Raw genomic sequence first — 25,768 nt, forward strand, 5'->3', positions numbered from 1 at the left:
CCCAGGCATTGCACTCCAGCGATGTGCTCCAAGCCTGACCAGAGGTGACAGGAGAATGCTTACAAACCTAAGAACAACTGAACCACTTTGAAAAGCTTTCTTTTGCTTTTGAGACGGATTCTCATGTAGCCCAGGCTAGCCTTAAATTCACTATGTAGCCAAAGATGACCTTGCACTCCTGATCCTCCTTGCCTCCTTCTCCCAAGCATTTGGGTTACAGGCGCGTGCTAGCCCCCCCTGTGTTTATGTTGGGGACTGAACCCAGGATTCTGAGCATGCTAAGCAAGCACTCTACCAACTGAGCTACAACCCCAGGCCTTGAAAACACTTTTTAAAACTGACTTGGAAGAATATTAGAACTGCGGCTGTAGATGGGGTGGTTTGATAAGGGACTTGTGCACCCATGGGTTTGGGTGTCCAGGGTGGTGGGTGGGGCTGGAAGCAAGCCCTCTCATCCAGGTTACTTGTGATGACTGTAAGGAAACGTGCATCTCACTTCTCCTGGGAGGAGGGAAAGCACTGAAGGCCATCCGCTCCGCCAGGAAGCTGTGGGGAGATTCTGCCATGCTGTCTGTGGGCACCCCCAACAGTCCCGTAATGATTAGCTTTTTTTTTTTTTTTTTTTTTTTTTTTTTTTTTTTTTTTTTTTTTTTTTTTTTTTTGTCAACTTGATGTAAGCCAGGCTCATCTGGAAAGAGGGAACCTCAACTGAGAAAATGCCTCCGTAAGATTGGCCTGTTATTGGCAAGTCTGTAGGGCACTTCTTTTGACGGGTGATCAATATGGGAGGGCTCAGCCTGCCACCCCTGGACAGTTCGTCTGGGATGGTATAGGAAATCAAGCCTAACAAGTCATGAGGAGCACGTCATTAAGCAGCACTCCTCCATGGCCTCTGCTTAAGTTCCCGCCTCTAGGTTCCTTCCTTGAGTCCCTGCCCTGATTTCCCTCAGTGATCTGCTGTGATCAGTACATGTAAGCCAAATAAATCCTTTCCTCTCCAAGATGCTTCTGCTCATGATGTTTATGACAGCAATATGAAGTTTTCCTCCTTCCTCCAGGAGAGCCAGCCCTACTTCCCCAGACTGGGTCACTCCCGCTCCTCCATCCTGGCCTGGATCCTCTGCTGTTGTGGTAACTTCCAGGCTTTTGGCAGAAAGGATGGAGATGAGATTGCCTCCATTTAATTGGGGAAATGGATTCATACTCTATCATGGACATGCTGCCTTGGACAGCTGTGATGCAGAGTCACACTGAGCACAGACACTGAAAGAGACTGATTTCAAAATATACATGCATTGTCTTATAGTCTCCTTACTTAATAGTCCCTTGGAATGAGTGAGACTACACCAGCAAACGCAGCTCCCTCAAGCCGGAAATGCTGAGTCCTTGACTTCCTTCCCTCTGCTTTTTCTTTTCAAACGAAACCATAAACTTTAATTTTTTGTATGCATTTATATTTTTTGTCTTTTTTAAAATTTATTTTTGAGATTGTAATTATATCATTTCTCGCCTCCCTTTTATGTCTCCAAACACTTCTATGCCTCCCTCCTTGCTCTCTATCAAGTTCATGGCCTCATTTCCATTCATTGTTTTTACAGTGCATATATGTATATACATATATATTCCTAGATATAAACTGCTCAGTCTGAATAATTGTACTTGTATGTGTGTTTTCATGGCTGACCATTTAATATCAGATGGCCGGGTGGTGGGCTCTTCCCTGGGGAAGACTGTCTCTCCTGCTCTCAGCTTTCCGTAGCTGCCTGTAGTTCCCCGTGGTTTAGCATCTCTATTGGTCTGCGACATTGTTCAGCTCATGTTTACAGTCTTGTTGGTGAGACTTCATGGGTGCTTCTGCAACCGCTGGGAGACACAGTCTCATGGGAAACTTCCTGGCCCTCTGGCCCTTCAGTCTTCCCGCCCCCTCTTATGCAATGTCCCATGAGCCTTAGATGTGGACTTTGTAGATGTATCCATGGGGACTGGACTCCACAACTCTGCATGCTGATTGGTTGTGGCTTTCTGTAATGCTCTCCATTCTCCCCTGTTTTTATGGTACGTATGATCTGTTCAGAAAGGGAGGAAAGCCTGCCATAGGTTGTCCTGTTTTCTGTAATGTTGGTCTGGGCAACAGGTGACAGCTTTCATTCCCTGCCTGGTCCCCACCATACTAGTTAAAAGGAAAAGTTTAAAAACTGCAAGTTTTGTTGCTTCATAAAGCCATGGATCCTTTGAGGCCTGAACAGTGTCTGTCTGTCTCCTAGTCTGGATGCTGTATGGGAGTAAGCCTTCCAGCTCTGTGCTGGAAGGACAGAGAATAGCAGAGAGTGGAGGAAAGAATACCAGGATGGAGGTAGCAGACACGGATGCCAACATGGTCAGGCCATGGGGGCTGGAGAGAAGGTTCACGGTTCAGATCACTCTGCAACCTGAGGGCTGGAGTTTGGATTCGCATTAGCACATAATAAGCTGAGTGTCTGTGCAAATGCCTGAAGCCCCAGCTCCAAGGGAGACAGAGACAGGAGGATTGCTAGGCTTTTCTGGCAGTCTGGTTCAGAGAAAGAGAGAGAGAGTGAAAGAGAGAGAGGTTGCCTTAAAGGAATAGACAGAGAGTTAGAGAGGAGAACACTGGCATCCCCTTCTGACCTACATATGTACACAGGCATGCACACACATATGTACATACACACTCTCCTACACACATATAAACAAACAAATTTAAAAAGCCAGATTGGAGCTGAAGATGTAGCTTGGTTGGTAAAGCGCTTGCCTGATTGGCACAAAGCCCTGGATTTATCCCAGCACTGTATGAACAGGGGTGAGGGTAGGGGCTGGCATACAACCATAATCTCAGAGCTGTTGAGTTGGATTGGAGGCTGGAGGAGCAGGAGTTCAAGGTCATCCTTAGCTATATAGTAAGTTTGAGACCAGCCTGGTATACATGAGCCCCTGTCTCAAAAATAATAAAGGCAGATCACAGTACAGGGGTCCATATGTCTCTGCTGATGGAATTTGGCTTTCTTAGAGTGACATGACCTGTTGCATTTCTAATAGGGTCCCTGCACTGAGGACACTATTGTCATTAATGGGAAGATGTGTAGATTGGAACATGGCTACGATGGAGGAGAAAGGAAGGCAGATAACAGAGCATGCTGGGAGACCACATTGAGAGCACCTGGGTGCGGGTGGGTGCAGGGAGAGAGACACTCAGGTAGATGAGTTGACCTGCTGTGGTTCGAGTGTTGTCATCTGAAGTCCCATTCCCAAAGTGTCGACCCTCAGGTGGCACTACCTGAGGAGAAGGTGGAACCTGTGGCAGGTGGGTGGTCTTTGGTCATTGGGGTGTGTTCTTTAAAGGGATGCAGGACTCTGCCTCCTGTCTGCCTCTGCTCCCGTTAGAGATGTGGCCACTTGTTCCTGCCGTGGTGTGTCACCCTCCTCAGAGGACATATCAACAAGGCTCTTGGACATTGAACCTCCAAAAACAACGAGCTAAGGGAACCTTTTCAGTTTACAAAGTTCATTGTCTTGGGCATTTTATCACAGTGATGAAAGATTGACTGGCATACTCAGGACAGGAAATGCAAAAACAGAAGCTCATGAGTTCACTTGAGGTGTGCCAGCTGCGTGGTGGCCCAGTCGAGGTGGCCAGGATAGGTGAGCACCTGGGCCTGGAACCCCAGGGAAACCTGGAGTGTTGAGATGGAGATGAGAAATGTTTGCACAGGGAAGTAGACCATGTGAGGTGGCAGCTGAGAAAGACCATAGGTGACATGAAGACAGATGGGCAGAACAGGGGTGACTGGTGCATAGAGCGGGGGAGGCTCCCTTGTTTTTAAAGTTTTGAAAAAAGTCCCAAGATGATAGGTAGACCGCCAATGTTTTAAAGGTGGGAAAAGAAGCAAGTTTCCCTGATGATGTTCTGTGCAGCTGAATGGTAATAGATGTGTACACAGGAAGGAAGGAATACACAGTACTCCTAAAGCAAAGGAACAGGTGCTCCCCATGGCTGCATGTCCCAGGGACTTTGGAACATGCGTAGTGAAGCTTGATGGGACACATTGGGACACATCGATCTTCAAACCCCTTCTTTCACAGTGGGATCCTTTCCTCCAGTTTCATTCCACAGAATTTGCTTTGGAAAAATGCCACCTATGAGGCAGTGGCGGTAAAACCAACAACGAGTGGGTTCTTCCAAGCAAACACGGGGACTTGAATTTGGATCCCTAGCATTGGTTTAGAAACAATCTGGGCATGGTGGGACATGTCTATAACCCCAGAATGAGGGCAGGAGATACAGGAGGGTCCCTGGAGATCACTGGCCAGCCAACGAAGCTAGGCCAAGGATATCCAGGTCCAGGATAGACCCTGACTCAAAAATAAGGTGAAGAGCAATTGAGGAAGACACCCAATGTTGACCTCCTGCCTCCATATGCATAACACACACACACACACACACACTCACCACACTCACACACACACTTGTCACACTCACACACACCACACACACTCACCACATTCACACACACACTTACCACACATACCCCACACACACACTCATACACACACACTCACCACACTTACTCATACACACACTTACCACACACACACTTACCACACACACACTCACACACTCAGTTATCACACACACTCATCACACACGCACTTACCACACACACTCACTTGTACTCATCACACACACACAAGTGTAAGCAATAAAAACCCATAAGTTACTGACACATAAGTGGTTCTCATACTGTGATTTAAGTTTTTTTCTTAGACAGATTTAAATAACAGGAAACTAATATCCAAGAAGAGCAGACAAAATTATAATTGTTTTCTGTTAAAGCCCAGGAGAATCCATTGTAAAATCCATGGAGCAAAAGCCTTAGTGATACAGACAAACCCAGTGAGTCACTTAATGGGTATATGAGAAATGTGTAAACAGGCAATTTGCCATTGTGCTAACATCACAGTGTCCTCAAACTAAGATGGCCAGGATGTCACTAGGTGATATCATCACATGAGACCACTATCATATACACTGTCCAACTTTGACCGAAAGTTCATATGCAGACATTGTGACTTAACAACACCCGAGTAGCAGGGCTAATTTAGAGAGCAGAGTTCCCTGCACCAAGACTGGAGAGACGGTCCAGAGGTTAAAAGTGCTTACTGCTCCCGGGGAGGACCAGACTTGGTTACCAGCACCTACAAGGTGACTCACAACTGAGTGAAACTCCAGTTCTAGAGAAACCGACTCCCTTCTCTGGCCTCTGTGGTGTCTTGCACGCACATGGTGCACATCTACCCACACACACTCACATACATATACATAATTTTGTTAAGGTCCCCTGCATCACAGTTACCCACATGTCTCTGAGGTGGTACAAGACAGACCTAGGACACACAAAAAGAAAGGGTACACTGTTCATGACAGGGAAATAAAAAGCGTAGGTCACTGTTTCTTCTAGAAAGACCAAGAGAGGAGAGATGTTGGTTTTTCCAGGTTAAGAACTGGATATTTGACAGGATGGTTCTGGGTTTCATTACAAATAGGAACATTTCAGAACAAGTGTGTGTCCTGTGGCAAGACAGTGCAGGGACAGCTTGCTGCCCTGGTCTCTGGAATGGAATGCTCTTGGACTGTGACAGGAAGTGAATCCAGCTTGGGAGTCTTGGTATCCTGGATTTCCTGACTGCCTGCTTCCAAATACCCAGCAGCCGCTTCCCAAATGACCACATAGAGGCTTATATTAATTCTAAAAGCTCAGCCGATAGTTCAGGCTTATCGCTAGGTAGCTCTTATATTAATTAACCCATATCTATGTTTAGACACATGGCTTGGTTCCTTTTCTCAATACAGCATTCTCTGCTTTTTCCCACAACTCTTCCAACTCCACCCTTCCTCATCCCATCATTCTCAGTTTGGCTTTTCTGCCTAACTGGATCCCATGCAGCTATTGGCCAGTCAGCTTGTTTATTAAGCCAATCACAGCAATGTATATTCATACAGTGTAAGGGAATATTCCATGGCAGGATGTAGAAATGCAAACAAGGAAATCATGTTAGGAGGATGTGGTGCTGGACTGCCAATCTGGAGAGCTGGTGTGGAGGGAGGAGAGTGAGCACAGACCGCAGCTGGGCTGCATGGAGAAGGTTCAAAGCTGGAAATGAACATGCTCAGACCAGAACATGGAAGAAACCCACAGAAGGGTGCTAGTTAGCTTTTAGTAGCTGTACCAAAATACCCGAGGCAGGAAAAATGCAACCCAGCTCACGAGGTCAGAGGTTCCAGACCATGGCTGTTCAACCTGTGGCTTTGGAACCTTTAGTGACAGAAGAGCATGGAGGGAACATGGAGTGAGTGAGCAAAGGGTACTCACCTCCAGAATAGAGGTGGGAAGAAGCTGGGAAGCAAAGGGAAAAGCTGTGTTGTAGCACCCTCTCCTAGGGTGTGACCCCAATGACCTAACTTCCTCCCACTAGGCTCCTCCTCCAAAGGGGTCTGCCACCCCAATGACACCTCATCAGGTGACCAAGTCTTTAACAGACCCCTTGGAGGACAGCATAGAGCTAAATAGCAAGAGGCTTGGCGCTTGGCTGTGGACCAACAGCCCCAGGCTGCAGGGCCAGAAGCCACATCGGCAAGGAAAGGCTGTGTGCCCCTGGGGCCCCAGGCCACACAGGACAAGGGTGCTCCGTTCCAGGGCAGCTGGCAGGGCCCACAGAGCCTGGCCAAGCTAGGATCCAGCCTCTAGCCCTACTTGATCGCACACCAATAACTTCTGCAGATGAATTATTAGAAAAGGCAAATGTGGCTGAGCCCAAGATATTAAAAAAAAAAATCCCTGTTTTTTTTTTAAGTGATTAAACTCCATAAATTTTCCGAGACTCTCACTCCCTCCAGTTACTTATGAAAGTTTCTCATTTCTGCGCTTATCTTGTGCAGGCGGCATCTGCAGCCACGGGTCACAGACTGTCTTGTGTAGCTCCGGGGCGAGCGAGGCTTTCTGTGTTGGGGCTTCCAAAGAGTGCCATGGTTGTAGGGGATGTACTCTGAGCTCAGGAGCCCTGGCCTCCCAAGTCCGTCCTGTGGTGTGCAGGCACAAGAGCAATGAGCTGCTCCTTGTCTAGTCACAGACAAGACGCCAGCACCAGGAAGCCAACACAACGAGGTGAGGCAGACCTCGGACAGAGTGGCCAGGCAGAGCCCCGAGGGCCAAGAGGCTCAGTGTGTGTTGCCCCTACCCTCTCCCCATGTAGACTCAGTCATGGGGAAAGCAAAGCTGGGCTGCTAGATGGGACCCTAGGGACGGGAGGGACATGGTTCACAATAACAGATGGATCCTGGGAAGACATTCTGCATGGGACCTCTGAGTTCCTGCTGGGGACTGTGACAGTTAAACTTGATTGTCAACTGGATAGGATTTATATTCACCATGGAAACAAGTCTCTGGGGTTCTCTAGATTTGGTTAAGTGTGGTTGGAAGACCCACCCTGAATGTGGGTGGCACCATCGCGTAGGCTGGAGTCCTGAATACAAAGGAGAAAGGAGCTTCCGGATTCTCCACGTCACGTGACCGGCTGCCCTCCGTTCCTGCCATGGTGACCTCCCTTCCATTTCATGCACCCTGAAACTGAGAGCCAAAACAAACCCCTCCTCCTTTAAGTGACCTTTGTCAAGCTCGCTGTCATAGCCACGGAAGAGGTGACTAATAAAAAGAATGAGGCGTCTTCTCTACAAGAGCTTAAGCCCTCCCAGACCAAGGTGGCTGCACCCAGGCTGCCTACCACAGTCAGAGGGCATCCCAGGGTGTGAAGCCATCACCTGGTCTTTGGCAGAAAGTGTCTCAGGCCCGCAGCTCCGACTCATCATTCCTAGTTGTCACTGGAAATGTACCAGGCCCCTCATCCGGGTCCCTCCCTGCCTTGTCCCGGGTCCCACTGGACTCCAGTGGGGGTAAAGTTGGCAATGCTTACCCGAGTGGCATGTTGTTTCTCTCTAGCTTATGGGAGGCCTCCGAGTCATCGCAAGTGTTTCCTAAAACAACATTTTTCTCCATTTCTTTAAAAAAAAAAAAAAAAAAAAAAAAAAAAACAGAAGAAAAGAGATTATCTTATTTTACACAATATGCCACCAGCCAGGGAGCCGAGCATCAGCCGCACTCGTGGGTTGCGTAGCAACTGGCTTTTCAATTGATTTTTTGAGAAGGAACCAAAGCTACTCAAGTGTTCTCATTTTAAATATTTCCTTGGATGATGGAAATCAAAGGAAATGGAGATGAGAGACTTGGGGACATTCCGAGGACAGAAGGTATCTTGTGGAGGCCAGCTCAAGACAGGGTATGGGAGGCTTGTTGGAATTTGTCAGCACTCAGGGTGAAAGGTCAGACATCCTTGGTCTGTCAGTAGAAGGCAGAGACATGTGGGAGGAAAGGAATGCACAGAAAGCCTTGGACCAGCAGCCCCACTGGGTTCCTGCCGTGTGTTCCCAGATATCACCTGTCCAGCCACAGAGGGGCTAAGATGAGAAGCGGAGGCTTCTTCCAGGTAGCCTTGCATCAGGGACCCTGGAGGGCCGTGCACAATCTATACTTTAGCCTGGGAAAGGCCCTCTGGCATCCCGATGGGGGCAAGACATAATGGCCAGTCCCTAGTCACCCTCGACACACCTTCGCACCCAGATGTCTTTGGGTCTAGAGTAGATGAGAAGTTATTAGGGCTAGATACTGCCATTGGGGGGTGTCTATTTGAGCTTTGTCCATTTGAGCTGATATAACAAATATACCTTAGATCGGATGCTTAATAAACCAGAGAAGTTTGTACCTCATAGTTCTGAAGGCTGGGAATTCCAAGTTCGGAATTCCAGCAGATCTGGAGTCCTCACAGACAGCTGCATGCTCACAGGGTGGCAGAAAGGACGGGTCTCAGATCAATGCCAAGCAGAGCCGCTCTAGTCCAGGGGACTTTGTCCTCCTGGCCTGATGGCCTCCTAGGGTCCCACATCTTAATATTATTGCACTAGAAATTAGTTTCCAGCATGTGAATTCTGATTTTTAGAACACAAGCCCCGTTCTAGCAGCTTGGCTTTCTCGGAAGGGCATGCCTTCCTGCCCTCTCTCTTTTGGGTGTTCTAGGAGGCGTCTATACCATGACCTTTAAGCCACCCACACTATCTTGTATGCACAGATGGGATCAGAAGACCCCAGATTTGGGGGATACCCCAGCGGCAGGCAGGCAGGCTGGGTGTGGTAGAGCTTGGGTTGAACCATCGGCTCTGTTCTGGGCATTTGTCCCGGCCCATGGGCACTTGCGGGACTTTGAATAAGGTACTGAACATCACAGAGCCTTGGTTTCTCTGGGAAGAGGAAGTCTGTGGAACCCCAACACTTGGCAGCAATGACTGGAACTGTGGGGGCAGTGAGAGTGGAGACTTTTGGGGTTCACCGTCAGAAGCCCCCCACAGGGCTGTACTGTTCTCCGCCCCACTCTTCTGTGGAGTGAGCTGGCTTTATCCACACACACCCCCTGACCAGCTTTGGTGCCCTGTGAGCCAAAGTTGTTTCTCCTCAAAGAGGGCACATCACGGAACTGTCAGGACAGTGTATGTTTCAATCACGCCACCTTAGTGGTCTTGTTCATCTCGGGGTGGCTCATTTGTAAATTACACTCTGTCACGGGGAGGTGTGTCTGGGAGGAAGCACAACGCGTACCTAGTGTCCTCAGAGCCCAGCACAGCTCACCATTTCAGGCAGCCTGGTGGGGGTCCTGGTAGGTACCTCCCGATAATAAGGGGGACATCCATAATCACTGTCACCATCCATATGACAAGGAGGATGTGGTTGGGGGGCGGCGTTCATACATGGCAGCCACTTTGTCCCTAGAGGATGAGCCAGATTCTGTCATGCTAGTGGGCTGGAGGGCACAGCCCTTGGAAGAACTGCCCCAGCTTCCCCTCCCCCATGCCATGACATTCCCCTTTGGCCAACGCCGCCAACCAAGGGTGACTCTGCCACTCTGCTGTCCCCAACTGGTGGACTCAAGGTGATGTTTAGAGACACTGTTATAACTTGGGAGATGCTCAGGACAGAACACCCCTCCCCTACACACACACACATCACACACACACACACACACACACACACACACACACACACACATGCACACGACACGCACACGCCACGACACACACACACACACGTTAACTGGCCCCCAAATGTCAGCAACACTGAGATTAAGTGTTGAAGTGAGCTCTGCTCAAATGAACCTCACCCCTGCGCTTGCTTCCCTGTTCCCTGCCTGTTTGGGAGGGCTAGCCTGAGGCTTCCTGGGGCCAGGGCATTCTGGGATGGATTTGGTAGCAGCTGAAGCCAGATATCCTTAGCGCCGAAGCACTTGTGCCGCTGAGTGGGCCACGCAGTCCCTGCCAGTGTGGACCAGGACAAGGGGGACTTGGGCATGGACGGGGTCTTGGTTTCTTTCTGCTGTCGCGATGAAATACTCTGACCAAAGCAACTTAAGGGGAAGGGTTTTATTTCAGTTTACAGTTCCAGGTCACAGTCCACAATGGCGGGGGAAGTCACAGTAGCACGAGTTTGAAGTCGCTGGTCAGTCACATCAACAGTCAAAAGCGAAGAGCAACCAATACTTAGCTCCGTTCGGGTCCCCTCTCCGTATACACAGTCCAGACGCCCAGTCAGGAAATGGCACTACCAGGGTGGGTGTGTCTTCCCACCTCGATGAACAGAATCAAGGCAATCGCTCACCGGCATGCTCACGGGTGGCTCTCCCGGGTGATCACAGATTGTCAAATGGACGTTAACGCTGACTGTTGCAAAGCGTATGCCCTGCCGACACTGTCACGGGCGAACGCCCCCCGAGCTCTCGGCTGAGTGCTCAGGTTGGGCCCAACCACTTCGTGTCAGAGGAGCCCAGAGAAGGAGTCAAATTGTCCAAGAACAGTAGAGCACCAGCCTGTGCCCCACACCTCCAGCTCCAGGCCACCTGTCTGCGGCCCTAGGATTGGGTGTGTGGCCTGTGTGCTCATGTGGCGGCACCCAGACTGCAAAGCCTCCCTGTTGCCAAGCATGGAGACTGGCGTCCTGGTGGCAGATTCCATTTTCCTGTCTCCTTGACTGAAGGAGGGAAGAATATAAATAATTCAGCTCATTCCACCGCAAACGGTCCAAGTGTCAGGGAGCAGCGGTTGGAATACAACTTTTTGCACAAGCCTTAATTGGTTTGTTTAGGATGAGGCCCCAGAGGCTGTGTCTGGGGCCCAGAGGGTTACCATTGCCCAACTGCAAGTCAGATGTGCCGCCCAGCCTGGAGGAGCAGAGGAGTGGGCACGGCTCCCTAGCCTGCCCACCTCGCACGGGGTCTTGATGCTTCATTCTTGTAGCAGCAGCGCCACCTGGTGGTTGCCTCTGGAGCCTGCCCTTCCTTTACCTTCTGGTGGACAGAACTTCTTCCCGACCTTTGTGTGGCTTCCACCTCCACCTCCCCTACCTGTAGGATTCAGAGCCAATGACATTAATGGCATGAGATGCCGTTTCTCATCTGGGAATTAGGATAATGACAGTGTTTATGCCTCAGACACTTCTGAAATTTAAATAAGGCATATTCAGAGGCTTGGCCTCAAAGAACCATGAGGCCATGAGCACACAGGAAGAACTGGTTGTTGCCATCAGCACTGAGGTCCATTCCTGCTGGTGAGCCCTTTCCAGGAGTTCCTGGGAATGTTCCTGCAATCAGCCTTCCTCATATAGATGCATCTATCCCTCCCGGGAGGGTGACCACTCATCTTGAGGTCCCTGTGGGACATCCAGTGAGCCTCCTAGGAGGCCCCCTCGGTTTCCATGCTTAGAGACTAGACTCATCAATGGGAAGGGAAGGGTCAGCTCCCCAACCAGGACTTCTATGCCCTGGCTCTTGGGCCCAGTTTCCACAACCCCACACTGCAGGCAATGTGGCCCCGCCCATCTGGGGTCTCCACCCTGGGGTCAGAGTTGTGGAATTGTTGTCACTGTGAGGCCCCAGGACGCAAGCCCTCACGCCATCGGCTGCCACTCAGCCATCGGGGAACGACAGGCCATCGTCCACATTCAGTTAGCACCACGTGCCACCCCTCTGCTCCAGACCCCAAGCTCGCCGTTCTCACTGCCAGAGCACCACCAGCCCACGGAGTCAGCCAACCCCGGGGGGAATTGTCTCCTGCTCACTCGTCCCCACTCCCGCACAGCTGTGAACAGGTACACAAAGACTTTCCTAGAAAAAAAAAAAAAAAAAAAACGAACGCAAAGATGAGTAGGAGTCAGGTGTTGGATGCTTCCAGAGCTGAGAGGAAGACAGAAGGCCAGAGCCAACGAAACAAACGACTCTCCCAGCCTTCGTGACTTCCACAAGAGAGAGTTAGGAAACAGGAAGGTTTCCCTTAGCTTCGGTTTTCCTTTCTCCTCAGAATACCTGCGGTCTGTGATGTGAAAATATCAAATGGAAAATTCCGGGAACAAAAAAGTTTACAATGTTTAAATTGCATGCTGTTCTGGGGAACTTGTTTAAATCAGGCACCATCTCACTCCATCCTGCCAGGACACTGAATTATCACCTTGTCCAGGCCCAGAGGTAGATACTTGTGATGCAAATGGATTAGAGAGAAGCCATAAAGTGTTTGCAGGGGTCAACGTTTATCATAAGCATGCATATACAGGGAAAACCCAGTGTACACAGCATCAATACTCTGGGGTTTCCAGCACCCACTGGAGACCCAGGGTTTTCTATCAGGGTCCCCGCATCTGGCCCGGGGGCAATCGGACTGCCTCTGGCAGTTGGTACCTCACCCTGCCCACAGCCAGCTTGTGTCTCCTTCCAAGGACCTGGACCTGCCCAGTTGTCCCAGATAGTTGTGCCTCCAAAAGAGCTCTTTAAAAATGTTTTTTTAATTATGTGTGTATGTGTGGAGGTAGCAGAGGTTGATATATGCCTGAGAGTGGGGGTGCCCACAGGGACCAGTGGGTCCCTTGGAGCTGGAGCTACAGAGGCCTGACAGTTCAGGTCCTCTGCAAGAGCAGTGTGTGCTCATGACCACCGATCCATCTCTCCAGACTCCTGAGAAGAATCTTAGAGGACATGTGGGGTGACACAGGAGGTGGGTCCCATGAAGTGGGGGGAGCAGGATGAAGAAAAGGAGCCCTGAGGAAGAAGGCAGAAACTTCTTCGTGCTTCTAAGAAGGCATGTCAGCTGATTTTCAGTCCTTTGAGCCTCTGTTCTATTAGCTTAGCTTGGGTTCCGGGCTGACCCCTGATCCGGTCCATTCAATGTTGGGTTCTGTACCCCGGGAAGCAGGGAGGAGGTATTCCCTGGAGGTTTCACCAAGGAAGCAAACTGAGCTTTCCATCTTCAGGATGGATTGACCCCAGCCCTGTGACCAGATCCTACACCCTCCCTGCTAAGCCATCAGGAGCTCCCCATACACCTTCCCCCTTTCCCCACTCCCATCCTTCACCAAAGCCAGAAGCCACCTTTGTCCCTGCCTCATTGTCCCCACCCCCTGGCCCTGATGTCTCCTGCCTCCCGATCCACCCAGATGTTGAGCTCTCTGACAGTATGATGGCCACACTTGCCTCCCGATCCACCCAGATGTTGAGCTCTCTGACAGTATGATGGCCACACTTGCTTCCCCATCCTGACTCCCACCCTCTCCGGCGACAACTGGCTCTCTCCAAAATGCGCATTGGTCCCGTCCTTGCCACTGGATGCAAGATTGATGTCTTGTCACAGGCTAACCTTTGGGCAGGGCACTCTGTGATCCCTAAAATGCTCCAGACCCAGTAAGAACAAGGACACTGTCCCTTGAGTCCTTGGTGCCGCTTGAGATAGGACAAACCTTGAAAAGGTTGGGAGAAAATACAGTTGGTTCTCCACACCCACAGCTCTGCTTCTGCCAATTCCACCAACTACAGATGGAGGATAATCAGGAGGAAACATGGCATCTGTATTGAACATATGCAGGCTTTTATCTTGTTGTTATTCCCTAAACAATCAGTATAACAACTATGCGCTCCGCGCTTATACTGTGGTACGTGGTATAAGTCATTTAGAGTTGATGTAAAGGATAGAAAGGAGGTGCGAGGTTCTATGCAAATGCGACATCCTTTTATAGAAGGGACTTGAGCGTTTACTAACGTGGTATTCTCTGGAGTACTAAAAACACTCCCCCAGCAGACGTCAAGGGATGGCCATATATGCACTAGCCACACCTTGTCGCTTGGGGTGCCTGCCCGCATCTCAAGGCTCACAAGGTACAGCACATAGTTGCTGTTTCCTGAAGTCTTGCCTTCCCGGGCTCCCCCTCCGTGTGCAGCTCCTGCCTGGGACAATGCTCCCCAAATCTGTCTCTCTGCCCTGCCCTTTAGAGATCTTTCTGGGGATTCCAAAGCTGGGAAGTGGGTCCTAGACCCCCTTGAGCTCTGCCCCATAGCATGAACCCCTGGGGGCTGGGGAATGCTGCTAACAGTCTGCCTTCTTGGAACGGACAGAGAACAAAACAAGACAAGAACGAAAACACAAATCAATATTTCAATAAATTACCCTGCCGCGGCAGTAAAATCACCTTGTCTGCCAAGAGAGGCTCAGGACTGGAGGCCAGCACCGGGAAAGGATGGAATCAGCCAGTGTCCAATCTGCAACGCGGTGGGGTGCGCTGTCCACTGCAGGGTCGGGCCCTGTCTGCAAGCGTGGAGGGGGTCCTTCCCCGGAAAGATCCGCCTTTCTTCGGAAGTTCTTAAAAGAGTGGCTCGGGGAGAGGGGTGGCCTTTTGTCCTGTCCACCAAAGCCATTTTCACTCAAGCCAACCAACCCAACTACTGGGTTGGGAAGTGCTTGGGAATTGAACCCAGGTTTTTGGTGTTCCGAGCTGGCACTGTGCCCACTGAGCTTGTAAACTTTACATTCAGTAGTAGACCCATCCGAGACATCTGGTCCGGCAAGCCTGGGCCTCTGTTCTTGAATGCCAGCCACGGGCCATTGTTCAGTGGCCATGACCCCTGAAGATACCTGAGTTTTCAACCTCTTCCCAGAACCTCTTGGGCGTGACGGGGACCTTCTGTCTGCATAGTATTGACCCATTTGCTCTCACCCTGCGTCAACCTGGCTCCTGCCTTCCGTCCTGTCGCCCTCCTGCTCCCTGGTCCAAATATCTGAGTCTATACTCCTGGCTGGACTCTTCAGTCTCTTCAAAGACTTGGCCGGAGCTCTTTTCCTACACTGGCGTGCGGCACGCCAATCATCTAGCTGCTGTCTTTCCCCGCCAGCCAGTGTCCTTGCCTGGCATGCTCGTGGTTCCCACAAAAGAGGGGTGGGGGTGTCGCTCAGAATTCTTTTGGATGCAAGTGACAGTAACACACCTCCAAATCGCTTGACTCCTGCGTGAGTCACGTGGGAAAGGTGGCCCGACAGTCCCCACAGCTGTGGTACAGTCGCCTCCCCTCTCGTAGGCTAGACTGAGATTGGTTAATGGACCGAGCCTTTGTGTTCAATGTGCACGCATTCTTTCATTGTCTCTTCAGCCATTAGTGCTAGAGGAAGCAGGCCGCCAATTGTGAGCTGCCTGGGTTGCATGGTAAGGAACACCCTGCACGCACACACGCACCCTGCACACACGCATGCACACACGCACCCAACAGTCTAGGGCAAATGGGGTCCTGCTTCTAACCAAGGAGTGAGCTTGGTAGGGGGCTGGCCTGACCCCAAAGGAGACTTGAGATAAGTCTCCAACCCCACTCTCGGCTTGACAGTGTGGAAAGTCATGCGGGTGAGGGTGACCAGGAACCTTCCCCTCCATTCAGAAGAACAGAGCAGAAGTGGAAGGCAAGTCTTGGAAGTGACTCGGCAGGAAGCTGAGTGGCCCCCGGACCAGATCCCCAATGGCTGGGCTCTGTGAGCACAACTGTCTATTCACCCCTAGTAATCTGCCAGATACCAACCCCATTCTTCTGTCTCTCTCCACCCACTGTAGTCCATGAGCCTCATTGAGATTGGGAACCCCTCTCAGAGTCTGGAGAATGTCTGTCGCTGGGCCTACCTCCAGCAGAAGCCGGACACAGACCACGATGAGTACCACGATCACGCCATCTTCCTTACACGGCAGGACTTCGGGCCCTCCGGCATGCAAGGTTAGTCCTGTGCCGGGGAATGCAGGGGAAGAAGCTGGGGCGTGCAGGGGCTCCCAACAGCTGAAGCCTAGTCTGGAGTGAAGGAGCTGTGGTGACCTTAGCTGCCCGAGTGTCTGGGTTGGTAGTGTCGACCTTCTGGCTCCAGAAAACCACCAAAGCCGGATTCATTTCCCTGACCCCCATCCAACCCCTCAAAAACAAAACAAAACAAAACAAAACTAACTAACAAACAAAACAAAAAACCACCACTGCCCCGAGGAACAGAGGAAGGTCGGGGATGGTAGGCTACACCAGACAGGGCTTGAGAGCATGAAGATGAGACCGTGTCCGGAGTCTGGACTTCAGGGCTCAGTTTCTTCCTCTGGCGGCTGAGGTAGGCTACCAATTGATTCTTCACACAAGGTTCAAACGACATACAACCAACAGACACAAAAGACAAAAAACTGACCAAACTGCGTGGTTGAAGATGTTAGTAGACACCTCTTAGTAACCAACCGGCGGAACAACAGATGAGTGAAGACGTAAAAGGTTCGAGCTGATGAGGCTAGATGGCTCAGCCGGAAAAGGCACTTGCTGCCAAGACTCAGAGCGATGAGAGTGTCATAGTGCCTCAGTCGCACACCAACACAACAGTCGGGTACGGAACTCAATTAAGCTAAACCTCATGAGTCAATTTGTCCTTTCTCCGACCCTCTTACCAGCAAGCTGATCTGCAGGTAAACGACTGATGTGAGCAGAAGAGAGCAGCTTACGCAAGACGCCATATAACTCGAGAAGACTGAAACTCCAAGACTCACACGAACATCGACATTGGCGCACACTACGCACTAACAGCCACTATTAAATTTATGTGATAATGCCGTTATAAGTAGGAAGAGCATATGAGCCGAGAGATGATACATACAAGCTGTATTAGGATGGAGATGGCCTTGTGAAATAAATTCATATGGATACGCAGCTTGAGGTCAGTGATGCTGAGGTGAAGTGTAAGTCTCCACAGATATACTAAGTACAGATTCTCACGCACGCGTTGATCGGGAACGAAAGTGGGAAGTTCAAATGTCAATTATCTATTTAGCACAGCAAAGGATCAGGTCAACAATCTATCGCGATGTAGGGATAGGATAGACAGACACACTGACAGCTGTGCTAGTGGTGCAGAAATCTCAGAGACAGACAGGGAGACACCTCGAGGCTTCGTCACGCAGTCGAGAGAGTTGGCCTAATCTAGAACCCAGGTCCGTATGTGCAACTCAAAGAGGATCTGGCTATCGTAGGGCAGGGAGATCGCTTTCCCAGTGAGTCTACTGGATGTCAGGGGTAATTCGAGATATCGAAGTCATGAAGTAATGGCTTAATCTTCAGTCACGCTGGGCCAGCATGAGTAGTCTCTCGTAGTGGCCTCTGTATCTTGAGCGGGATGCTATCGTGTGCGGAGTTGGATGAAAGAATAATACTGGAGGGCCGTCTCATGCGGTATCCACGCACGCTTGTTGCATGCCCCTCGATCCACTGCCCCAGCTTTCTTATTCCTTCCTTCCCCTTTCATCCAGCGAGGAAAGTGATCTCTTGTTCTATGCTATAGGGATGTGGCCCGCACTCAGCTCTGATGTGGCCGCATAGTGTCAACCTCTGATTACTCACCATGAAGCAATTGCTGCTTCCTCTCGCAGAGGACGATCATCTTACGTATAGGTGGCAAATAATAAACAAACAAATGAATTAAGTCATAGGCCTGTACTCGCGAGGATGCACCATTGTTGTAAAGAACTGAATCATCCTTGGTCTGGAGAATCGGATATCACTCCTAAGCTCCTGGACCAGCACAGAAAATGTAAACAGGCATTACCCTGTATGCACCAGGCTAGGGTAGCACAAGGAGTTAGTTAGAATGTATAAGGAGGAGACACTTTAGTACGCTTGCTTTTCACTTGTGTACTCTTATATTCACTAGGTCATCCATCAATCATCTCTTGAACGCTGGGTTCTCCCTCGCGCTGAACTGCTGATAGTTCAGTCTTTCTGCTAGGTACACGCAGAGAACAAAATTGACAGAGATAAAGAGCGTCATGGGGTGCAAGTATGGAGAGCACACACTATGAGGAAAGTCACGGAGCTATTGAAGTAGATGATAAGAACCACCTAGATGTGGAGTAAGGAGATGGCTAGCCCAAGAGTCATATAGAGTGCTCGCATGCACTTGGCACATGTGCGTCACAATTCAGGCCAAGCAGTCACGATGAACATCTCAGAGAAGACTACTTCGGGTGCCATCGAGATTAGCATTTGAGGTGGTTTGCGTAGCTTTTCTGGCACCGGGGTTTCGTTCGAACCACAAAGAGAGTATGGTGACCAGCGCAGCTAAGAGCTATCTGCGTTCATATGAACATATCGCTGCACCAGCATCTTGTATTGGAGAAATTGACGTAGACACCCCTGGGGGACATGGCTGAATTGAGATTAAAGAGAGGTCAAGGTGAGGGCTGAGCAGTGTGTCGCCCTACTAATCACGGAGAGAGCGAATGAGTAAGCTTAGAGCACACTCTGCGCTAGTTCATAGACACGTGAGCAAAGGAGAGATAGATCTCAGTTATATTGTCTAAGTTTGTGATGTGTATGAGATGTATATAGTTCGCCTTCACGCTCGTTAAATGCGGGCTGATTAGCCGATATAGGGAAGTGTCGCCTCGCAGAGCTAAGGCAAATTGGCATTAGAGATCGAGAGCTAGTCGCACATAGAAGCCCCGATGCAGTCTCGACTCACCATAGAGTACAAGGACTGGAGGCATGGAGCGTCTTGAGTGCACACGGCTAGATGGAATAACTCGTATGTGCGCATCCGAGGTTGCGAGCCTGAGGAGCAGAATAAAGGGGTGCGACATACGCACTGCATCTCGTATATCCCGGTAGCCACCCTACGTGTCACTAGCGTATCGCAATTGCGGATTACACCCAGAGACTCGACGCGAGACACATGCTTGAAGCACAGCGTACGCCATAGTCAGCAGAGTCTTGTGGCGCAGTATTGACCCAGGCTTGGCAAGTGATGATAACTTGACACCGTAGGACCATCGACAAGAGGTGACCCATACTCCTGGGCTTCTATTCAAGAGGGTCAAGATGAGTGCGACTCCCACAAGGTTGCGATCTGATTTGCGCGGTACCATGATACGCTGCAAGCTACTTGAGGGAGCCTCTTGAGTGGACTGTACTCATGCCAGGGAGATGAGGATCGAAACAGAGAAGTCACTGAAGTTGCCCAGGATACAAGTGACCATCACACTTGGGGGGTCTATAACTCCTCTTGAGAAGGAGCTAAGAGGAAGAATGTAACTCGAGCATCAGAATGCTCGCATAATGCTCTTACTAGCCAGGCTAAGGGATCTTGGGAGCAAGTATCACACTCTCTAGAGAGATGGGAGGAGGTTAAAATCCTCGTATAGGTAAATCACCCTGCTAAAAAGACATGATGTGCTATTGATGTCTGTGCAACATATGGCTCATCATCGCAGAATAGATACTGCTCAGAGATCTATACCAGCTAGTAGAGCTTAATAGGTTTGCATGAGAGCGAGTTTAGATTACTTCACCTTTCCAGTGTATATTCCACGTGTCCCAGTTTGATACAGTTCACTCATGATCTGATTTTCGATGATAGCGATCTCTACTTTTGGTCGGACCCTATGTCGAGCTCTATCTCTTACTGAAATTAGGCCTCAACTCTCCTCTACAGGCTGCCACTAATTACCACGTTGAGGGAGTAACATGTTTAAGGATCTATATACGACTTCGGCTGCGCGCAACGATGCAATATAATAGAGGCTGTGTGAGTGTGGCGATGGGTAGAAAATCTAGAACAGGATGTCTCTAGGCGCACCATAGTGGAGCAGAGTATCATAAAGGAGAGAGAGGACCTACGAATTCACCTCTGGCACCGAGCACACAGCGACAATAAGGGATAGACACACCATACATCTCAGCAGCACAATTTGCGGCTCTCGAGACGCAGATTGCGCATGCGCTCTCATATCTGCCTGTGAAAGCTCCACCAGGTGGGCGGCCTCCGAGGGCTAGGGAGCTTGGGGGCTCAGCAAAATACGCAGGAGAGAGCACGGAACCAGAATTGCAATGCTACAATGGACACATGATCTCGCAGCATACTCTACGTTAGGATGTGAGAACTAGAAACCTCGGCACTACAGGATTAGAATTTTTTTTTAAACAATTTATGACTTAGCATGCTAACCAATATAATACACTATGTAGATTGTACAGGGTTCAGGCACCTTGGTGTTGATGCAGGAGCTGACGAATTAATTAATATGCGGAGTATGGTGACCTGTGTACGGAGCAAGGAAAGCGCTAATTCAATGAGGTTTAGGACTGAATAAATGAGCTAGACGGGCATCTACTTCCAGGTTCGCGTGACCTTTATGACCCTGCAAACAGCTAGTGTGTCAGCCATCCTGACCGATAACCATTACTTTTGTTAAGAGCAAGAAGGGGCCTTACGCACACATGAGGTAGTCTTCCGTGAAGGACACATATATTTTGGCGACATTGTGCATCTGTCTATGAGATGACGTTTCTGTGCACTTCAGAGTGGTCTTATTTGTGTGGTTAAGTGACGAGTTACAATGTCGCTAAATTACTGCACACACAAGAACCAGGCGTGGACACGGAAGAGCTTAGTGAGCTCCTGCTGGAGCGTCCGTTATGAGTAACTCAAGAAGTGTCACGTCTAGAGGTAGCGCGCATCTCTCACGACCTTGCTTTGCGTCGAGGCGCCCATCGGACTCTGTATATTTTGTGATACAAGACTTCTTGACTTGCTTCTAGAAGTGAGCCAGCTGGTCTCAAAACTTAGATCGATAGCCCCGTCAAGGATGACGTTTATAGAATCACTGCGTCTTTCAGCTAGTCTTCACTAGCCTAGATGATTAGTGTGAGAGCTTGAAGAGTGTCATCACAGGCAATTAAGGAGTTATCAATGACATGAGGTCAAATGGTCAAAGGCAGATTTGTGGCAGAGAGTCGGCGTTCTAATTGTGGAGTCGCGTCCGGTAGAATCGTTATAACTCTCTCAGGGCGTCATTCGTGCAATTAGAGCTGACATCTCATAATACATCTCTAGAAGTGGAGTCTATCCACTCTTACGATATGAACCTTTTGCAGAAATCGGCTATCAATTCTCATGCTATATCACTGCAGAATACTGAGGAGACCGCATGACTCTTGGCGCTTGCCTCATCACAAGAGTGTAGAGGACACACGAACAGAAAAAGTGCTGGTGGTCAAGAGACTGATACGTTAGCCTCGTACCCCGTGGTGTAAGTAGTGATGTTACATCTGTATTGAGTATGGGGAAGTCCTGTAATACACCAAGCAGGGACCGAGTAGTTCTACTCCAGAGACACAATGGAATGGAAGAAGTTTTGGCGCTGTGACTGTCACTGGGAGGCATGCATTGGGCTCTAATGAGGAGTCCGCACGTAATGATCTCAACATAATCGCTAGCTCTCTCGCATATAGTCTTGCGCCAGAGCCTGACTGACACTGACCTGACAAGATGTCTTGCGTGGAGTTATGCTCAGAGTAGATTGGCCTGAATAGAAGAAGTGGCAAAGAATGTATCTTTTTTCCTCGGATTCAGCACATTGATTAACAGCGGTTCCTATTACTACAGTTCTAGGTAAGTGGATAAACTAATATTAATAAGTCTCTTTATCTGACCTAGGCATCCTCTTTGCAACTGATTTATCGTAAATGTGCCTCACTTTTGCGGTAAGTGCGGTCTAATGGTGAAGTTTACAGGTGGGCTTGAACAAGGATTCCTTCCTCTCAGGGCTCAGCCAAGCTTGGAACTACACAGCCATCAGGGGTCACCGTGTGTGCGCGAGAATTTCTCTTACCCCCTGTGATAAGAATATTGATCCATTTCATGAGGGCCGTGACTTCATGACCTCCTCAAAGCTCCACCTCCCACACCACCACGGAGGGGATTGAGGCTTTACCACATGAATTGGAGGGGACACAAACATTAAGTCCACAGTGTCCCTCCTTGCCTGAGTTCTACCCTCCTCCACCAGCTGACAGGAGCAAGTGCCACCCTGTTTGTGAGTTCACCACGTTTACGTGAGGGAAGCCTTGCAGGGAAAGCACCCAGAAAGGAGATGCTGGGATCACTTAGTCATGACGCCGGCCATGTGTCCGTCTGCCCAGCCTGACACGTATCTTGACACGTACTCAGATCTCTGAGATGGACGCTTCAGAGATGGGCAGCCACTGCGTCCTTCATGCCAGATCTCTCCTTCTACCGTATGGGTGCCAGGGATCAGACTTAGGTTGTCAGGCTTGGTGACAAGTACCTTTACCTGCTGAACCATCTTGCTGGCTCCACGATTCATAGTCTGGTGCTCCACACCGACTCAAGTACCCACATGCACCCCACCCTCATACTCACATAGGCAATATGTGTGTTTTCCCACATACATGCAAATGCACACATGCAACACACACACACACACACACACACACACACACACACACATGCACCCTTGCATGTTCAGACACACACAAGTAGAAAAAAAAAGGATGGGTTTCCAGTTTGGGTCATTTGTGGTAATTGTGCTATGAATTATCTTTATTTTGAATGATGTTTTCTTATTCTAAACTAACAAACCATTGGATTGTGATGTACTGAAATACTAATTTACTCTTTTACATTGTGGACTCTTCTTTACCTGGCTTCTTATAGGGTTTTATACACTTCCTTCCCTGGGAAGAATGAGGATAGAATTCAGTGTTCTTCCCACCCCAGTGTTCCGCTTCCTGTGTTTTCCTTAGACCCAACATGTCTCCAAGATCTCTGGCTTCTTGTTCTTGTTGGGCCTCGTCCAGGCACATGGGGGCATTTATCCTGGGAACATGACAGGACATGCCACAGGCACAGCGGTTCAGAGTAGGCTGGACAAGGCCCTGAAGGGCGGGCCTGGGCATCCCATTCCTCTTGCCTAGCACAGGCAAGGTGAGGCCTGTCAGAAACACTTTGGTCTTCAGGGCCAGGAACATTAGCACTGCAGCCCCTCCCCCACCCCAGATCAGACACTGCAGCCCCTCCCCACCCCAGATCAGACACTGCAGCCCCTCCCCCACCCCAGATCAGACACTGCAGCCCCTCCCCCACCCCAGATCAGACACTGACAGCCCCTCCCCCATCACCCAGATCAGCTCATAGCCCCTCCCCACCCCAGATCAGACACTACAGCCCCTCCCCCACCCCCAGATCAGACACTACAGCCCCTCCCCCGCCCCAGATCAGACACTACAGCCCCTCCCCCACCCCCAGATCAGACACTACAGCCCCTCCCCCGCCCCAGATCAGACACTACAGCCCCTCCCCCGCCCCCAGATCAGACATTGCAGCCCCTCCCCCGCCCCAGATCAGACACTGCAGCCCCTCCCCCACCCCAGATCAGACACTGCAGCCCCTCCCCCACCCCAGATCAGACACTGCAGCCCCTCCCCCACCCCAGATCAGACACTGCAGCCCCTCCCCCACCCCAGATCAGACACTGCAGCCCTCCCCCGCCCCAGATCAGACACTGCAGCCCCTCCCCGCCCCCAGATCAGCTCATAGCCCCTCCCCGCCCCAGATCAGACACTGCAGCCCCTCCCCCACCCCAGATCAGACACTACAGCCCCTCCCCCACCCCAGATCAGACACTACAGCCCCTCCCCCGCCCCAGATCAGCTCATAGCCCCTCCCCCACCCCAGATCAGACACTGCAGCCCCTCCCCCGCCCCAGATCAGACACTGCAGCCCCTCCCCCGCCCCAGATCAGACGCTGCAGCCCCTCCCCCACCCCCAGATCAGCTCATAGCCCCTGGCCTGCAGAGCAGGCCCAGGGCAGCCTTTGCAGACACTGGCCCACTGAGGGGAGTAGGCCTCTCCAGCAACTCTGGGGTAGGTGACGGGTGAAGGGAATGCCTTCTTGTCTTTGTAATTGCTTTGGTTGTTTTTAATTTGGGGGGTGAGGCGTGTGCCACAGAAGTCAGACTCCAGCATAGGGAATTCATTGCTCTTCTTCCCACGTGGGTGCCAGGGCTGGAACTCAGGTCGGTAAGCAGCAAGGCCCTTGGCCCAGTGAGCCTCCTCACCAGCCCACCTTCCTATCTTTTAGCATTGCTTTAAAGGTCACTGCATCTGGCTGACCCCGGACATCCTCAAACGAGATGGCAACTGGGGCGCCTGGACTCCGTTCGGCTCCTGCTCACGCACCTGCGGCACGGGTGTCAAGTTCAGGACCCGCCAGTGTGACAACCCACAGTGAGTTGAGCTGACATTGCCCGGGGCCCCAGAGCCCGATTCTGCATTGCTGGGTGCCAGGTTCAGGGAGAGCGAGAGCGCAAGGCAAACCTCCCGTCTTTAGTTGTCTCTGAAGCTGGGGTTCTGAGGGGGCTCCAGGGTCCCACCACACCCTGGGAACATCAATGCTTGGTCACCACCCTGGGGCCCACAGTCCACTCTAGACACGGGCTTCCTCTGCCCTTCTTGGCTTAGGGAGTGGAGGATAGAAAGTGGGAGAGAGATGGGGAACTGATGGGGAACTGGGGCGTTCCACGGAGGAGACTCTCATGGGTCCCAGGACGCCAGCAGCCTGGACAGTGGCAATTGGAGCCAAGCAGCTGTTTGGCAGTCAGATGAGAGACAGGGTTAGCGGCCGCCACTCATGCCGCAGTCCCCAGGCTCCTTACCCTCGGCCCCCACCCCCTCCTTCCCTGCGGGTTCTGGGACTGCTCACACACGGTGGGGTCGTTGTCTATCCTGTGTTGGACTATCTGGTATTTTAACTTTGTTTTACCTGAAAATATTGTCAATCTAGAATGTCACATAAAACTGTAAACCGATTGCCAGGCCCTAAGTGGGCCAGGGGCAGGCTGGCTCGAAAGTCCCTGGACATATCCAGTCTGTCTGGTCTCACTGAGGCAGCTAGTGAGAATCACTGTTGCTTGCAACAAAACACCATGATCAAAAAGCCATTTGGGGAGGAAAGGGTTTATTGCGCTTACACTTCCAAATTGCTGTTCATCACTGAAGGAAGTCAGGACAGGAACTCAAACAGGTCAGGATCCCAGAGGCGGGAGCTGATGCAGAGGCCATGGAGGGGAGCTGCTTACTGGTTTGCTTCCCCTGACTCACTCAGCCTACTTCCTTTTTTTTTTTTTTTTTTTTTTTCCTGGTTTTTCGAGACAGGGTTTCTCTGTGTAGCTTTGCGCCTTTCCTGGAGCTCACTTGGTAGCCCAGGCTGGCCTCGAACTCACAGAGATCCGCCTGGCTCTGCCTCCCGAGTGCTGGGATTAAAGGCGTGCGCCACCACCGCCCGGCTTCAGCCTACTTTCTTATAGAACCCAGAACCACCAGCCCAGGGATGGCACCACCCACCTGGGCTGGGCCCTTCCCCACTGATCACTAATTAAGAAAATGCACCACAGCTGGATCTCACGGAGGAGGCACTTCCTCAACTGAGGCCTGTTCCTCTCCAATGTCTCTAGCTTGTGTCAGGATGACGCAAAGCCATTCAGTACAAAC

General features: G+C 50.7%; 1 protein-coding gene across 1 annotated transcript in view; it reads left to right on the forward strand.

Moving 5' to 3' along the window:
- Adamts2 (ADAM metallopeptidase with thrombospondin type 1 motif 2) overlaps positions 1–25,768 on the forward strand; it is a 208,763-nt gene that overhangs the window by 159,347 nt on the left and 23,648 nt on the right. The window contains 4 exon segments of the mRNA XM_037201169.1: positions 16,020–16,180; positions 16,878–16,892; positions 18,992–19,166; positions 24,360–24,505. Of these exon segments, the coding sequence (XP_037057064.1) occupies positions 16,020–16,180; positions 16,878–16,892; positions 18,992–19,166; positions 24,360–24,505 (497 nt within the window).

This window comes from Peromyscus leucopus, chromosome 8b (genome assembly GCF_004664715.2).
Source record: "Peromyscus leucopus breed LL Stock chromosome 8b, UCI_PerLeu_2.1, whole genome shotgun sequence".
In the NCBI taxonomy this organism is placed as follows: domain Eukaryota; kingdom Metazoa; phylum Chordata; class Mammalia; order Rodentia; family Cricetidae; genus Peromyscus; species Peromyscus leucopus.